Source organism: Papaver somniferum, chromosome 1 (assembly GCF_003573695.1).
Source record: "Papaver somniferum cultivar HN1 chromosome 1, ASM357369v1, whole genome shotgun sequence".
In the NCBI taxonomy this organism is placed as follows: Eukaryota; Viridiplantae; Streptophyta; class Magnoliopsida; order Ranunculales; family Papaveraceae; genus Papaver; species Papaver somniferum.
In genome coordinates this window covers 84449251-84468315 of record NC_039358.1, presented here as the reverse complement: position 1 = coordinate 84468315, position 19065 = coordinate 84449251, and the positions used below count along the sequence as shown (strand labels likewise).

Genomic DNA, 19065 nt, shown 5'->3' with positions numbered 1-19065 from the left:
AAATTCCCATAACCTCCATAACAAGTACCAGCAAAATACCTACCACTACTACCGGGTTTGATCTTTGTCAACACCAAAACAACACCTTTACAAGATCAAACCTTGTGCCGAAATAAAAACCTTAAAAAAAAACACTTACCATGCATTAGAAGATGTATCATGTATTACAGAAGACTAGACCTCTCCTTCAGTTCTAACAGCACCAACAACTACAAGCATTAGGAAAATCTTTGTGAATTTTCACGAAGACGATCTGAAGACTTCAAGGCATGCAATCCTCCTAAGTCTTCCTCAAAAGATTTTCCCAATGCTCTTCAGATGATCACCACTGATTATCGTCATCGTCGGTGTTAAAGCCCTTTTATTCATAGGAGAAGTCTACGCCGCTATCAGTGCTGGTAGAAGCTACAGGACCATAACCTCCATCCTCATCATCTTCATAATCTTCACCATATTCTGATCCTTCATTTTCTTCTTGCTGAACCTCTCGTGCAATAGGATTGCCATCTACATCCATCCCTGGTATCTCCTCACCGTATGTATCCACGTTTAGGGGTTCAGACATGGTACGAGCAAATATCCTGGGTTGAGATTTCTATGCCAAATAGAGTAGATACATTTCTGCATCATCTTTCTCCTGCCTTTGTCTCTCTCTAGCCTCTTTTTCTGGATCATTAGATCCCTCACTGCTACTATCATCCTCATCAAGTTTTACTGCTTCTCCACCTTCCTCATCACTTTCACTTTCTGTGGCACTTCTTGTCTTAATCCAACGACGTTCATATCTCTCTAGCCTTTCTCTCTTATTCCTTTCACATCTTGTCTTAATCCAACGACGTTCATATCTCTCTAGCCTTTCTCTCTTCTTCCTTTCACATCTTGGACAGAACACACAATTATTAGAGTAATGTGTTTTAGTTCACTTAATTCTAATTGGGGCCATAGCTTCTTCCAGTTCTTACGATTTTATTTTTCAACTGTACCCACACGTACTCCACTTTTTACAAAGTCAGTTTTTTACTTTAGTACCGTTATAACAACTGCAGCAACACGTACTCCGCTTTTTAGTCGCATCGCACTCCGGTCTTTTAGAGTCGTCAAAGCAGAAAACTATGCAGCAGGATAACAAGATTTGACTGAGAAAATTCTTAACATAGAACGTGCAGCATGCAAATTGAAGGATCTTTACCTTCCTATTTTACCAAATTATTTACGATATACACTTAAATATTTTGCCAAATTATTTATTAGTAAAAATATTGCCAAATTTCCATTTACCCTCTGTTTTCATCTCTCTCGTCTTAAATCATTTCATGTTTCTACTCTTAAATCTTCTAACCTCTCCCTAGAAAACTAAACAAGTGGTTTACTTTGATCATCTGATTCATCTCCTGGATAAACCATATATTCCCCTGCCAGTTTTGCTTTGCGGAATAATCGGATCGACCGTGTAAGTAATTCTTTTCAGTACTGCTTTGTTAACTGAGATTTTAACTCTAATGGTCATAGTAGGGTAAATATTGTCTTCACATGCAACTGTATGTAGGTAGCTAACCTCTGATTATTTGTATGATTCATATATGATAACTGAACTCACATTGTGATCTGTGATTACTCTTTGTGTACGTATTACTCTTTGCAATGATATTTCAATGTTTTATTCGGACCACAATAGCATTTTTACAAGATGTTCACAAGTTTTTTCTCCGTACAGGTATCTGAGAATTCATAATGGATCCTAGAGTAATGGATAAATCTTGGATGTATACCGATAGAACCAATCCGCGTTATCAAGACGGAGTCGATGCATTTATAAAGTTTGCTACGCATACATACCAACAAAATATTGCAAATGGGAAACGGAAACCATACCACAAGGGCAAAGTTAAGTTTCTATGTCCATGTGTGAAATGTCTCAACCTCTACGCGCACAAGGCAAGTAAAGTTAAGTATCATTTATTTTCTTCTGGATTCATTCAAAATTATGCGGTATGGACTAAGCACGGAGAAGGAGATGAGTCATCAAGGTGGACACTTCTGGATGGTAATGGCCGCGACGGTCCGCACTCTGATGAACCAACACATGCTACAGAGACTAGAGAAATGGTTAGTGCTTTATTAGGAGACAACTTTTCAAAGGATTCTGAGAAGATGCAACGGATACTCGAAGATGCTGGGAAACCCCTATACGAAGGATGTGCCGATTACAAAGATATCTGCAATGTGTGAACTGTTTAACCTGAAGAGCAAACACGGAGCTTCCGATAAGTTATTTAATGAACTTCAACCGCTGTTAAAATCCATGCTCCTTCCAGGAAATGATATGATGAAAAGTACATATGAAGCTAAGAAGGTGATGAGAGATTTGGGTTCAGGTTACGAAAAGGTACATGTATGCATCAATGACTGCATTCTTTATAGGAAAGATTACGAGGATCACAGCAAGTGTCCCACCTATGGGGAATCAAGATGGAAAGTTGACGACACCATCCACGAGGTTTATGAAAAAATTCCGGCAAAAGTATTGTGGTATTTCCCAATTATCCCAAGACTGAAACAACTGTTTCAATCAAAGAGAATTGTCGAATATTTATTGTGGCACGACACCAGAAAGAAAGAAGAGGGTGTTTTACGGCATCCGGCGGACTCACCAGCATGGAAAAATATGGATGAAAGATATCTCGTAATTCGTGATGATCCTCGAAATCTGAAGCTAGGCATTTCGGCTGATGGGGTTGACGTAAACAAGGGCATGCAAAAACAGCACAGTGTGTGGCCAATTCTGACAGTGATTTACAACCTTCCGCCAGAGTTGTGTATGAAGAGAAAGTTCACCATGCTGTCATTAATTATCGATGGGGGGACTTGTAAGGACATTGATGTTATGTTACAACCGTTTGTCGAGGATCTCAAGGAATTGTTTGAGGGAGTCCAATGTTTTGATGCGCTGAAACAAGAGATGTTTACTCTACGTGCGGTTGTTTTATGGACAATAAATGATTACCCTGCTCTCGGTACACTGTGTGGTTGCCCCTACCAGGGACGAGACGCCTGGAAGGTGTGTGGGATAAATACTTACTATGTCAGGCTAAAACATTGTACAAAAGAGGTTTATACCGGGCATAGAAGATACCTACCATACGATCATCCATTCAGGCGTCAGAAGGGGTTCAACGGAAAAGAAGAAACTGAAAAGGCTCCGGAACTTATGACCCCGTCAAAAATATACAATAAGGTAAAGATTATAAAGAATAAATGGGGAAAGGGATGTAAGAACATTGTGGTGGAATTCGTGCAAGATAACCCTGGAAGAGGTGGAAAGATGAAGAGAATCGAAAATACCATCGACCCAAAAAAGGGGAAGGGGAAGGAGAAGGAGACCGAAAGGCGCTACTGGAAAAAGTTCAATATATGGTTCCGTCTCCTCCCCTACTGGTAGTATCATGTTGTCCACCATTGCATAGATTTCATGCACGTCGAAAAGAATGTATGCGAGAGTATCATTGGAACATTGTTGAACAATGAATTTAAGTCGAAAGACCACCTTGATGCTCGAATGGACCTGAAGGAGGCGGGTTTTAGAGACGATTTGCAACCTCGGGAAAATGGCAAAGGGGGATATATACTAAAGTCAGCATGTCACTCATTAAGCCCGGAGGAAAATGACAAGTTATGTGCAACATTATCCGAGATAAAGGTTCCACAAGGGTATTGTTCAAACTTTTCAACACTGGTGAATCGAAAAGATCGAAAGCTTATCGAACTAAAATCGCATGATTATCACATACTAATGCAACATTTTTTGCCCATTGCGATTAAATCAATTATGCCGCAGCCAACAAGATATGCTATTATTAGGTTTTGTTTCTTTTTCAGGGCAATATCTAGCAAAGAAATCAAGGTGGCAGAGCTAGAAAAATTGCAGTCGGATCTCATTGTGACGTTGTGCTTACTCGAGAAATACTTTCCTCCATCCTTTTTCGACATCATGGTTCATTTAACTGTGCATCTTACCGGGGAAGTGCAAATTTGTGGTCCTGTATTCTTTCGATGGATGTATCCGTTTGAAAGGTGCATGAAGGTCATAAAAGGGCATGTGCGAAACAGAAACAGACTTGGAGGAAGCATTGCTGAAGGGAACCTTACGGAAGAGACAATTGAGGTTATCAGTGAGCACCAACAAAGCATGAATGATACAGTCGGAATTCCACCAGAAAAACTCAACACATCTGACACTGGCGAAGATTCTTATTCTTTCAGGGGAAAACCAATGTCAAATCCTAAGTTTCCTCGTATTGATAAGGATCTGTTTGATAAAGCGGATTTCTATGTATTGCGGAATTCGCCTGAAGTTGCTCCTTACGTTGAGTAAGTATAACTATATCTAACCAGATAACCTCATTTTTTATTTAGTTTTTGATTTTGTGTCCGAATTTCTGTAAAGATGATAACATTAATCATTGCACTGTCCAGCCGACAAAGGAATTTTTTGAAGGATAAATATCTTGGTATGAGTGATAGACAGCTAGATCAAAAACATCGTGAAGAGTTCGCCAAATGGTTACAAATAGTGGTAAGAGTTTGCAGAAAATGTCACTCTTGCTATGTAACTTTTGCGTTGAGACGGAGGCTAATCCTTATAATGTATTTCAGGTTGACAGTGAGTGGGCAGACTCTAGGGAAAACTTCAATCAGGACTTAAGGTGGCTATCAATCCCATCGAATGCACAAGTAGAGACATACGAAGCATATCACATCAATGGATACCTGTTTCGCACAAAATCTCATGATGGTTCCGTTAACCAGAATAGCGGGGTTTACGTAGAGGCAACTGACACGCACATTAGACAAGCGGGGATTACCCTTAATCTGGCGGATTATTATGGTGTTTTACAAGAGATATGGGTGCTGACATATCATTCGCTGAAAGTGCCACTTTTCAGGTGTAAATGGGTTACCAAAGCAGGGGTCTCAAAACAAAAACTTGGCTCCATTTTGGTTGAGCTTGATAAGTTGGGACTCCAGGATGATCCTTTCGTTGTAACCTCCCAATCTAAGCAGGTATTTTATGTGCCAGACCAGGAAAATAAAAGAAAGTCTATTGTGTTAGGTGCACCTACCCAAATCTGGAAATATGCTGGTGATGAAGTCGACGAGGAATTCAGGACGGCAGTTATTTGTCGGAATGAGTATAAATTGCCAAAGGTAGATAAACTTGACCTGAAAAGGACATCCAGGGATGATTACCATAGGGACGACATTAAGGGTAGAACTGCAAGGAAACCACCAGCACCAGCACCAACAGCAGTCCCTGCTTCTCAAACGACTGCATCCGAGCAACCATTTCCAAGGACTAAGCGACAAGCCAGGTGATAGAATGTAGTTGTTTGGATTTTTCTGTTAACTAGAGAATGAATGTATGGATTGTTGAAAAAAAATTGATTCTTAAATCATGGTGGGGTTTTGTATGCAGATGGGTTTTAGCAATGTTGGATGAGTTTGGATTTGGCTATACTGATTATTGAATTAATATTCTGTCATGCTAGGATTAGTAGTAATAGTACTAGGCTTGCACATAGATTTTTTTGGAATTGGGCCTAAAATAGTCTTTGAATTAATCTTACTCCAACAACATTTTATAAACTGGAGTAATACCCACCATCTTAAACAACATTTTATATACCCTATTGATTCATTAATTCAGTCATTCCTACCCATCTCTACTTAACAATCATTGGAATTTTAGAATCATTCACCAAGAACATTGCTTGTTTGTACATTTACAAAAACAAGAAGACAATAACAAAAACAAGTCCAATACTACAAACATTCCTTTAACATTTATCAGCTCATTGAGCATTATATCAAGTTTTTTCAATTTCCGCATCAGCACCACAAGTTCACACAACTATCAAACCCTCAAAAGATCAAAGCTTTAAAATACCATTACATATTCTCAAAATACCTTCACCAAAAGGCCATAACCCAAACCCCTTTCATTACAAACCATTACTACAAACTTGAAACAACGACTACCCCTTTCAACTTTACAATCCAAACACAAGAAAATTCCATGTATCTTACTACTTGCCCACAAAATCAAAATAAAAGGAAATCCAAAACTGTCCGCATCAACTTTCAAAATACAAAGAAACTTACCATCTTTCGCACCAACATCAGGAAGAGTAGAAGGAAGGAAAATTACCAGAAAAGTTGTTTTGCAAAAAACTTGTTGATCGTTTTCAGGATTTATGTAATGCCTGAAAATATAGCCTTTCCTGGTAACTCTGATGAGCTTACCACCGTTCATCCTCATCAGTATCAAGACCCTCTTCACCATAGTCCTCTCTATCAGATGGTGCAGGAGAAGTCCCACTAGATGATGATTCATCATCACTATCCTCATCCCCTTCTTCCCTTTTTTCCTCACTTGACTCATCATCGAGATCAGCGATTCGACGACTCACCTTCACTGCAATAGGTTCACCCTCACTCATGGTGCGAGCAAAAATCTTGGGATTGGAAAGTTCATATTCAAATCGCCTTCTCATCATGATAATAATTCATCCTTTGCTTGTCCTCCGCAGCATCCGAATCTAGGTCACTGGTATCCACTTCCTCCACTTCATACTCATACCCTTCTGAGGCCTCGGAATCGCTTTCTGTTGAACTGCCAAACTTTGGGGTCTTGGCCTGCTTCTCATCCTTTTCCTCATCCTTCCGTTCTTTCCATTCTAAGAACTTGGGTAGCCATGCATTGTAGAGAGCCTCAAATCTCCTTTTCTTCCGCTCCTGAACAGCCTCTTCTGCCTCTCTCTGACGAGTTTGCTCTTGAATCCGATGATCAATTTCAGACTGTGCATCTTCTCTTAACTGCTGCAATTCCTCTATGCTCAAAGAAGGGAGAATTTACTTGGCTTGTGCAAATTCAGGTGTTACTGGTGGTGCATTTGGAAGATTTTCGATGGAATTGGTTGAATTCTGGGCAGGATCATCCATACTCTCAATTTAGTTTGCTAAACCTAAACCTTTCCTCTTCTGTTAAAGATCTCTCTAAAAATGGTAATATCTCTGCTAATTAACCCGTCAAATACCCCATTGTGCCAATTTAATTCCATTTATGGCGCTTAGTTAGCCGTCATGTCACTTTGTTAACTACGCCCATTCAAAGCCATCCGTGTCCCCTTCACTTTATTAACCATCATTACCCTATCAAGACCTATTTTCAACACCTAATTCCCATTAAGACTTTTACCCTCTTTGGAACTGCCATTAAGGGAGTATCTGGTGGGTCACCAAACTTTGATGTTTATCTTTAGGGTCTAATTAACTCTTTATGTTTTATGCATACTAGGAGATGGCAGCACCAGTTGGGAGGCTTCATTGCAACCTGCTAAAAATGCTCTTCCTGCTAGAATAGTCCTTCATATAATAGCGTGTCCAAAAAGGGAAAATTTTGGCCATATTACGTTTTCAAAGTAATATTAACAATAATTAAAGAAAATACTAATTAACCACTAAACTCAAAATGGATATTAAGAGAAGTAATAAGGGAGAAGTGAGAATTTCTTATTCACTTAAAAAATTGGGATACAAAATACAATAGCCTAAGGGAGCTATTTATACAAGTCTTAAGGTGTTAGCTTGTATACACCACCTAGTATTACATGTCACACTATATGTAGGATGTTATGTAGCAATAACACCTCTAGCTTGCAAACCATGCAATTCAACACCCACTAGCTTTAGGTGTTAATATCATCCAACAAAGTAGCTTACTATTGCTTAAGTAGCTTATACAAGTTGCTTTTACAAGGTGCTTATGCAAGGTGCTTGGTGTAACTAATGGTGCTAAGTGGATAGCCACCATATCCCATGCATATTATAACATGCCACACTTTGATTTGGCGTGTTTATTAAAGTGTTGAGTAGCTGTACCAGTTTAGTTTTTCAAAACCCCCTATAGACACGTCTAAAGATGAGAAGCTTGGTGGATTGATACGTTACCTAACTTCTTTGAGGTCATGCGTTCGAATATTGCGTTCGAAAGCTTTTTATTAATTTTTCAGAAGGATGGGCTTGTTCAGAAGGATGACAGCGTCTTATTCTAGAAGTTTTAAGATAATTGGGTTCCACTTGCCACTTCAAGCCCGTATTTGACGAAAATAGTTGAGGGAAGCTGCGGTTCGGTACTGGGTTTCGACTTCGGGTCACGGGTAGCCCGCTTAGAGAGTCCGCTTGCCAAATAGCTGCCAAGTGTTTGCTACCGCCTCTTAACGGCCAATAAGTTGGGGTGGCGTTCAATAGGTATTTGCATGCACTTAGTAGGCATGTGCCTCCACGATATCTCAACTAATTGATCTCGAGGATTGAAAAAGGATGGGTGAGATGTGTTAACTTTTGGTCTTCTCGTCCATAAGGATTGTTTGGAAGAAATCAGTTTTAATTTCCAATTCTGTAACTCTGTAACTTCCACATTCCATCTTCGCAAAATCCCTTCAGTGTTCCAATTGTTGAAGCTATGTCTAAGCGAGTTATAATACATATCTAAATCTGAATGATCGCCCAGCCATGTCTACAAATCAGGAATCCATGGGTAGACCAGAGGAAAAGAAGGCTAAGATGAATATGCAAGAAAACCAGGTATTGATTTTTGATAATCATGGAAGAATCGTTAGGTTCAAGGTGTTGAAAGTGAATTTCATAGTTGTAATTGGATTTATTAGTAACTGTGATGGTGTTATTGATTGGGATTCCCCCATTTCTCCAATTTGACAGGTAGTAGAGATAAGCAGTAGCAGCAGTGAGGAACCAAAGCCAAACATGCAAGTTGGTACTGGAGGTGTTGGAGAAGTCAAAGAGGATAGGGTTGTTATGCATGATAGTGCCAGTGTTTATGCGTTGGATCCTCAACTTCCTCAACTCCAAGGGGTTGATGAAGGGTGGGTGGTGTATGCCATTCATCCTGACAAAGGCCGGTTTGTGATTAATGAAGGTGTGGTGCTTGTAGGGGAGCAACAGGTGGTTTGTGGTGGTGCTAGACAGGGGTTCTATTCTGCACCAGTTCCAGTTGCATGCAAAGCTAAGATTCGGGAGAATGACACTCATGGTCTCCCCAATGATGTGGTAGTATTCCCCAATATCTTTATGCTGGCACCAGTGATGCGACAGTTGGCAGAGGATGCTTATGATATTGTAATCTTCGGACCATGGGAGATAACTGATTCTAATGAGATTCCTGAGGATGTAGTAGTGCCTATGCCTCCTCCTAGGGGAAACTATTTTGTGCCAAGGAGGAGGGCTGCGCCAGAAAGGAGTGGAGATAACAAGAAGGTTGTTGGAAGTGGTGTGGGGACCTCTGGGTTTCACCAGGAGCTTGACCAGTATTCAACCATCCCCTTCCAGATGGTAAAGTAAGTATTCATGTAAATTTTTTTTGGATGAATATTGCATATGTTTCTCATGGATAAACAATTAATGCTAGTGGTGCTGATTTTGGATTTGATAGTGTTGGTTTTAAAGACAATGATGTTCAATTGGATGTATATGTGGTTCTGGATTATTGTATTATGCTTGGTTGAGTGGATGTTGTGTTTAATTTTGGTTTTGAGCTTGATATGGTGATTATAGTAAATAGCAGGGGGAATTTGAAAGGGGGTTATGCCCAAAAGTGTTTTCTACAGAAAGTTATTTACTAAAAATGTCTAGTTTTTTAAAAATTCCGAAAAAGGTATAATGTGTACACATTATAGGTGTGGATTCTTGATATTGTGTACACAATATCAAGCAATGGGTACATATTCAAACATTTTTGGTAATTTATAACATTTTTGGGAATAACTAAAGAAAACTAGACACCTTTGGAAATTTTCTCGTTATCTTGAAGGTTTGAAATTGTTTTATGGGGTTAATAGTTTTATATGGGCATTCATATGAACTACTCCAACTGGTAGCATAGGAAACTTTGAAGTTATAGAGATAGAATAACATATTAGTACATGAATGCTTGAGAGAGCAATGAAAAATCTTACCAGAAATGCAGTGTGGTAGCTGAGAGGAAATTTTGATAGCACACATAGTCCAGGAGTAGGATCTTTTAGAAACCAAATTGCAGACTCCCAAGTTATTTATAGCATTCCAATGCAACGTATTACCAAAGAAATTTTGATTATAGGTGTTTATAAGATTTGCAGAAATAGTTTTGGAGAACCCAATAACTTGCAGAACATGCAAGTCAGAATCTATTCCAGAGAAAGCTAGGGAATGAGTCTTGAGGGTTTTGGGTGTACTTTTTGGCCACACTTTCAACTTTGCGTGTTTATTTAAATGTTGAGTAGTTCAACCAATCTAGTATTTTCAAAACACTAATCAAAAACATCTAAAGATGGGAAGATTGGTGGATTGGTACGTTATCTAAATCTTCGAGGTCATGCGTTCGAATATGGGCGAAATATTTTTATTAATTTTTTTCAAAACAAACTTTTTAGCCACGCTATAAAACCGGTGTGTCTTTAGAACGCACATTATGGACACACATATACTAGCGTGTCCAAAGAAGAACTTTTTGGCCACACTTTCAACTTGGCGTGTCTATATATCCTACACTATGGACACGATATACTGGCGTGTCTACAAATTGTACACTATGGACACACATATACCGGCGTGTCCAAAGAAGAACTTTTTGGCCACACTTTGAATTTGGCATGTCAATCAATCGTATACTATGGACACGCATATACTGGCGTGTCTAATTAACCAACTTTAAAACCACACCTTAAATGGCGTGACTAACATTTTAGACACGCCAAAACTCCCTAATGTGACCATAAAATGGTCTATAAACACGCCCAATACCTAATGTGGCCATAGACTGGTCTATAAACACGCCCAATCAAAAATTTGAAGTTAACGTGACTAAACGGTTGAAATTTTGACACGCTAGTAGCCCTGGCGTGGCTGAAAGCACTTATATGAACACGCCCATTGAAAATTGCGTGTCTATAGGGTAGAAGTATACCCTATAGACACGCCAAAACCAAAAAGGCGTGACAGGCAAATTTATATTTGGCATGGATAAAGGCCATTTCTGTACTAGTGCTAGTCCTCGAGCAAACTAAATAAAACTAATCCTAAATACAAAAACTCCATGTCGTTGAGAAAACGGTTACTCTTAGCATGAATAACAGGCCTTTAAACCCCTAGGTGTCCCTAGTGGACGAGTTATAGTCTCGTGAGGGTTTACAAGAGGTATACCCACAAAACCTACTCCAATCTCTCGCCTTGGAAGAACCACTAAGGATAGACACAAAGTAGAAAGCCAAATAATTAGCTTGCACATGTTTTTTAGCTGCAAACATCCCACATATACTCCAATCATCACACGTTAGCAATTACTTATGTGTGACATTCAACCTGTTTGCAAAACTCCGCTAAGATAGTCATTGTACTTGTTGCAACGTTTGTCACAACACTCGCATACTGAAATCACATGGATAGATAAGAAAATGGAAACAGAAAAATGAAGTGTGCAAAATGTTGACTAAAGTGAAAGATGTTACCCACAATACTTTTATGAATGTCGTCAAAAGATTCTTATTTATAGCACAATAGTTGAGAGAAGCACCCATTTAACTCGACTACATGATTAGATACTCTAAGTGCATGTTCCTTTTCAGCAAGTACATGATAGTTGCCTTGGATCCTGCACTCCGCGCTTGCTTAGGCGACGGAGACAGGGACAACGTTTCACACATACTGCTATCAAAGTGTCAAGAACCTCATGAATAGTCTTTTTGACTTGCTATATAATGATGATATGGTTTTTATTTTCATCGACTATGATTAGTCCGAAATTCCGGACCTATCATTTATTAGTAATGTCGATAAAAGAAGAGGAGCCATATTTATATATAATTTTTTTTTTCTTTTTCGGCTCACTCTTACTCTTTACGAGTGTAAGACAATTGTCTTATGGGGCTTTTAATATAAACTCAACCAATGATTACCTTGCTATAACATCCACGACAGTATCTGGATCCCACCAAATCACTTTAGAGAAACATAAAACTGCAAAAATAAAAAGAAAGTGATTCAGTAATGATTAATTGCGAGGATGACTTTTTCAAACGACTATCATAGCTTAGTTTCGCATTCAATTATGAACGTATATATATTTAAGGATTGAAATAAATGGAACTTAATCTATAGCCGTAAGAACTGTTTCAACCTAAAACGGTTTAGAGTGTCATCCTAATTAGCTCATAATTAACTCCAAAAGATGAAGACTCAAGTATGCAAGAAATCAAAGAGTATGATTTATTTTTTTATATTTTTTATGCAATCCAAACATGCTTAACTACTCCCCCACACTTAAACTCAATATTGTCCTCAATGTTCAAAACTGAATATTCCGATTTCTGACATAACAGCCCTGAAAAACTCGAAAACTGTACAAATGGGTAGGGAACTAGGAAAAAAATCCGAAAGTTTTTTGCCTACGTCTTTTCTATAAGGTGTCAAAAGGGCACAGTGTTTCGATAAACGGTCTGACTTTGATGGCCTCCGGACTGACTAACATGCAATCTGAAAAAGTTCTGGAAAAAATTCCGAAACTCAAATGTCCAGGCCTATCGCTCCAACTTAACAGACTCCGAATTCAGATTTTCTTTTAGTAAAAGAAAGGTATGTCTGTCCTCTTTAAAAGTTGGGGTCAACCACTTAAATCGGACTCCGTATGAAGTCTTGAGAGTTGTTTTCGTGACAACTGCGCAGTCAGAATTTTCGGACGAAAATTGCTTCGTCAAGCTTTCATTATGGATATAAGACTTGTAAAATTCAAGATGGGAATGAAAAATATGATATGCAAAACTAAGAAAATTAAAAACAAAAGGGATAAAGATACAAAACTGATGAGTTTCCTTCCAGGCAGCGCTTGGTTTAACGTCGTCAAATCCCGACGTTATTGTTATCGTCCGTACACCAATAATCTGAAAATTTGGTAATCTTTCCAAATAACAATCTGCAATTCAAATAATAGCTTCACAAAAAAATTAGCACAAAATATAAATATTGATGCTATCACTTTATTGAAGTTTCCCCCACACTTAGTCCTTTATACACTCGAAAGTGGATAGAGAACATAGAATTCGGGAACTTCAAAAGGTTCCTCAGCTTGGTGAACCTGCACAATACTCGAATCAAACACATCAAGTGGTGGATACTTGGAAGCAAAATAATCCGTTAAAACTTTGGAAGCACACAACTCCAGTCCGAAGTGAGGTATTTTCTTAAAAGTTGGGTTAACAACTCTTTTAGAATCTACTCCAATTGGATATAAAGGATCAGTGGATATAGAATTATACAAAGGATTAGACAAACCTTGTTTTGGATCCTCATTCGTAATTAACAGTGAATTATTTACCTCAAGTATATCGTGGTCCTCTATCGAACTATTATTATCTAGCTCAATTGGGTCTTCCACGACTTCAATCAATTTGGTTTCATTCTCAATCTTCATCTCTTGAACAACCTCGTCATCGGAATCGGAATCCTCTCCTAAAACATTTAGTTCATTGATGCAACTCCTAATTTCTTCGTTTGAATATGTTACATCATTTATAACAATAGATATGTCATACCCAATCTCCTCCTTTTGAATAGGCGAGTGATCGTTATTACAGGGGTTGGAATAATCGTATCATTGTTGCTAGAACTTTCCAAAGGTTGCTTATCTTCATCAGAATCTTCGTCAACCTCATAATCATCACCATCCCAACGACGCTTGAATTCCATTTTTATGGCCCTTTCAATTTATTGAAGAGTCTCCTCTGATGCTCCATCTTCTTTCAGTTGATTGTATCTCTTATAAAGTTTTCTGATGTTTACACGTTTTCTATCATTACTCACAATAGAATACATAGACCGCAACTCTTCCCTTTGAATAGGTGAAATATGAGAAATATGGGTGGGTTTGGCTACACTATCATAAGTTTTGAGTTCAAAAATCTTTGTCATCTGCACATTACCAGAAAACAATTGATCAAAAACATAACTATCCTTCCATCCTTGTGATTGTTCACTTACATTCCCGTCATAAGGTTGTTGACATGTATGAGAATATCCATAAGGTTCAGTGGGATATTGATCATAGCCAAAAGATTGGTTTGGATTATACCCATAGGATGGTTGGTAGTTGTTATGAGATTGAAATCCATTTTGATTACCACTGTCGTATATCTGATCTTGTGCTCCGTACATGTTATTTTCGTAAGGAAACATGACGACTCACAATAAAGAGAAATTCAAAACAAAAAGAAAATATAAAAACAAAAACAAGCTAAACAAATAACAAATCAATTTACAACTGCTCCCCGGCAGCGGTGCCAAAATTTGTATGAGCTGTCGTAGGCTCAACAAATTATTAAATATATTTCCCACTAATTAAATGGTAATATAGCGTTAGTAAGAGATCTTTCCCACAGAGAGCTGTGTAATTGATAAGTTATTTGATCAGCAAGATAAAGTAAATAACAAAGGGGGGATTTGGTTTTAAGATTAATAAAAAGATAATAATAAAAGAAAGATGATCAAGGAATCCTTCGTCGTTACCAAGCGATAACTGGATTAATATACTTATCTATTGTTCATAAGAACCATTCATCACCAACCATGGAATAACAGCTAGCTCAGTGTTATCCCCAAAACTCCTTTTACCACGGATACGGAAGCTCTCCAATATCAGATTCTATTCAACTAAACCACCAAGTAGTAGCTCACTCAAGGTGTAATCCAATCGAACGCTTTAAGCTTTGTGAATTAGGTTGATCCCAGTAGTTAAACTCTTAGCTCAAGGTTTACTTGCTGGTGTTATCTTCACACACGATTACTACACAGAATCCCTCTATAAGGTCTCGCGATTTCTACTTGTGTAGAGAGTTAATCGACAATTACTTATCTCATAACTTCCACTAGCAATAGAACAATCAATATACTGATCTAGTAGGCCTCCCAAACCAATATAAGAATCACTCATAAACCCTAGATATGGTAAAGACAAACGATGATGATAAGAACTCTCAATAGATTTGTACTGTTAATAAAGCTTCATGCTTAGTGTAGGATCAAAATCTCGCAACGATAATATTTCAGCGAAATTATCAACAACACAATACAACAGCGTCGCAGAACAATTTCAGGAAGAATAAAATAAATGACGTCAGCTAAGATCACGAGAAATATATGAAAGTCCTGCGAAAATTAGAGAGCTTGCGAAATTAACAGATTATACCCGAAGACAGATTAGCTGTCATCCACTATGTATTTCCTTATAAATAGTCGTTCAAGTTGTAAAGAGAGAGAGATCTTTTTTGAGTAAGAAACAAGTAAATATGAGAGAGAAAGTCGAGAGCAGAGATCATTCTTGATTTCTTTATCTTTTCTTGTAAGAACATTCAAAGATTGATCAATAAAATTAAGAGTGTAAACCTAAAAATGAGTTGATTAATAATGAAATCATATGAGGGGTGTAGTGTAGGATTTCCTGCAGCTACATAATGGCGCTAGAAACAGGGAGGTATTGAAGATTATTCTAGAAAAAGCTGAAAATTGATATTGAGATTTGTGAAAATTTAGAGTGATTGATTAAGAATTTTCCATAATTTCTTGAAATATTGTTAACATTGAAGAAATGTCTAGAAGAATAAATACATTCTAACAACCGACTACTGTTAGAAGAAGCAAGAGAATTGCTGGAAGAGAAAGAAGTGAAATGGGAGAATCTACTAGAATGAGAAGTAATAGAGAAAATCAAATTCAACCACCAATTCAACAAACACTAGTTCAAGGGAGGAATACAGATTATGATAGGGTGAGCATACACACTTGGCAATCAAATTCGGCAGAAGAAGTAGAAGAAGAGCAACAAAACAGAAATTATAGACAGGAAGAGAGAAATCGAGAAGCAGATGAAGGAATAATTCATGGAGATGAGGAAATTGGAGCGTTAGAAACGTTGAGACGAAGAATACATGAAGAAACAAGAGCTGGGGCAGAAGAACGTGCAAATTTAACAAGGCAAAATCACGAATTAAGGATGGAGAATATAAGACTACAGAATAGAAGATCGAGAAGTATTACAAAATCATATTCAAGATCGACTAGAAGAGAAATGAGGCGAAACTCACCCACAATCAATGCTGGAAACAATATTCAAGAAGAAATATCAAATCCTAATGAAGAATATCGCGAAAATAGAGAAAGAGTTGATGATCGTTACGTTCCACAAAATGAAACTTTTGATGATGGGAAAAATGGTGGAAATCAAGAGAACGGACAACATCAGGGACGAAATGACCAAGATGGCGAAGGAAATCGAGAGGAAGGAAGAAGAATTTTACATGAGAGAAACTCAAAGAAATCAACAGACAATTGAAGAAGAAATTGAAAGACATTATGCTGAACAAGCACGTTTAATCTGCGAACGTGAAAGATTGAGAGCGGAAATGGAAGAACAAGAGCTTCAGGAGACAATTCACCAAAACAATCACGACAATCGAGAAAGAAGGCGTACACAAAACCGGAATAACGGTAATCTCAATGAGGGGTATGATAGAGTAAAGAGGATGGCTGAAAGACAACGAATTGAATTGATAAGAAATGAACAAAATCATGGAGAGGGAAATGAAAGGCATCATCATATGCGAATTCAAGATAGAGATGAGGAAGAGAATCGCAGAAGAAGACGAGATGAGGATAATGAAGAAGAAATGCAAAATTTCGGGAGAGAAGATAGACATGAACGCAGAAGAAGAGAGGCGAAATTAAAAAGACCAATGGATCAAGATTCAGGTGTAAATAAACAAATCTTGAAAGAATTATAAGAAATGAGAGGAATGTTAAATAATAGAGGAGAAGTAGGAAGAAGACAATTGGATGAAGCAATAAAAGAAGCTGCGAAAACTCCATTTACAAGGGAAGTACAATTAGGAGGAATACCACCGAAATGCAATTTGCCCGCATTAACCAGCATTTTTGATGGAACAACTTGTGCAATTCAACACATTAAAGCCTATGTGAGGTGCATGTTACAATGGGAAAATCATGATGCCGTATTGTGCAAATATTTCGCATCCAGCTTAACATGAGAGGCGTTAAAATGGTTTGAAGGTATACCAAAGAACACAATAACCTCCTTCAATCATTTGCAGACTACATTATTGGGGGGATATATAAGTAATAATTCCTCGCGACCTGGTATAGAAGATGTGTTTGGATTAAAACAAAGGATTGGCGAAAGTTTGAAACACCTGACTAAAAGATGGAGAACTATGTGTAGCGAAATGGCTGGCCGTGTAGATGAGAGATATCTTATATTATCATTTTTCAATGCTATGTTTGCAACAAACCTATTGTATGTCCAAATTTTCAGAGTCAAGAATACGATCACAATGACTGAATTGCGAGAACTTCAATAAGAATACATTGCTCTAGAGGAAAGGCAAAATGAAATGGAATCATATCCAGTTGCGAACACCAGCTCACAAACAACGAATGCAAGCTTATTACCCAAGCTAATAAACACAGTGGCGAATACTTCGCAAGTACAACAAGAGAAGGTGACAAGTAACAATAAACAGAAACTGGTGGCTATGGGAAGCCGAGATCAAGAAGAGTATGAAAGAGAAAGAAATTTCTACAATCGTGGTGGAAATAACAAGATTCAAAGGCTCGATCAACCGCATAAAACTTATGGAGATCAAAGACAAAACTATAATAGAGGACAAGGAGGTCACAAGGTAGTGTGGGAAGAAATCAAGATGCCACCTCTAAATGCAAGTGTGGAGAAGATATGGGAAGCTATAAGCTTGATGGAAAATATACCAACACCATGGAACATGGGAACGGAACCACCTCCAAATCACAGAAGCCATGAGTTTTGTTCTTATCATCATTTTCATGGACATACAAAAAATAATTGCAGAAATGTAAAAAGAATTATTTTGAGAATGATAGATCAAGGAAAACTAAACGACTTTCTGGTAGGACATCCACAATCTCAACCACTACTACCAGAGCATCACAAAGTGAATACGATGAAAAAGAAAGAAACATTCTTCATAGAATTTGGTGCAAAAGCAAAAAATCTATTATGTCACTCTATCGTACATTCATATAAGACAACTGAAGATTTTCATGATAATGTTTTGAGTAGAGTGTTCGCAAGAGATAATGATGGAAGAGAAATTATGAATATTGCTAAAATCTCGCCACTAGAGGAATGGCAGAAACAGATCATTTCTTTTACGGCAGAAGAAATTCCCGAATGAGAAGAGGTGCATGACAATCCATTGGTAGTAAAATTAGAAATTAATCCAAAACCGAAAGAAGATGAGGATAATGAAGCTGAAGATTCATGGGCAATCAATAGAATTCTAATCGATACTGGAAGCTCTGTGAACATCTTATTTTATCATACTTATAAAACCATGGGTGGAAGAGATGATGATCTTATACCATCAACATATAAGATATATGGTTTTAATGGTACTTCTAACAAGCCTAAAGGGGAGGTTACTATGCGAATTCCATTGAAGGGAATATCTTCTGAAATCTTATTATATGTCGCTGATGTAGAATCACCCTACAATGCGTTAATTGGTCGACCTTGGTTACATGGGATTCTAGGTGTAGCTTCAACTTTCCACCAGTGCATCAAGATCCCTCACCCCAGTGGTGTAGGAATCATAAAGGGATATTGGGTTGAAGGAAAGAGGTGTTACGAAACTGAGATAGAATCTTGTGAAGGAAGAGCAAACAAGAAGGAAAACTGGCGATACAAAATCAAAGATACACAAAGAAGTGAGAGGTTGATGGTGGATGCAATCGAAAGTAAAGAAGAAGATATGTTGCGAAATTAATGCTAGATGAGAATAAAAATGATGAACATACCACTACTAAGGAAGCAGTAGCAGAAAATAATAAAGAAGCAGAGGATGACAAAGGTAATAAAAACAAGAAATGTATGAATGATTAAGTTGTTGCGATACTCTCGCAATAAGCAAAATT

At 37.8% G+C, this 19065-nt stretch overlaps 1 protein-coding gene across 1 annotated transcript; it reads right to left on the bottom strand.

Annotated features, from left to right (window-relative positions):
* Nucleotides 1-595: 595 nt before the first annotated feature.
* Nucleotides 596-6497, bottom strand: LOC113346799 (transcription initiation factor TFIID subunit 11-like). Its single transcript, XM_026590312.1, has 2 exons — nt 6301-6497; nt 596-869 (listed from the first exon to the last, which is right to left on the bottom strand). Exons 1-2 carry the CDS (start codon nt 6495-6497, stop codon nt 596-598), a joined length of 471 nt encoding a protein of 156 aa, XP_026446097.1.
* Between the last annotated feature and the right edge of the window lie 12568 nt (nt 6498-19065).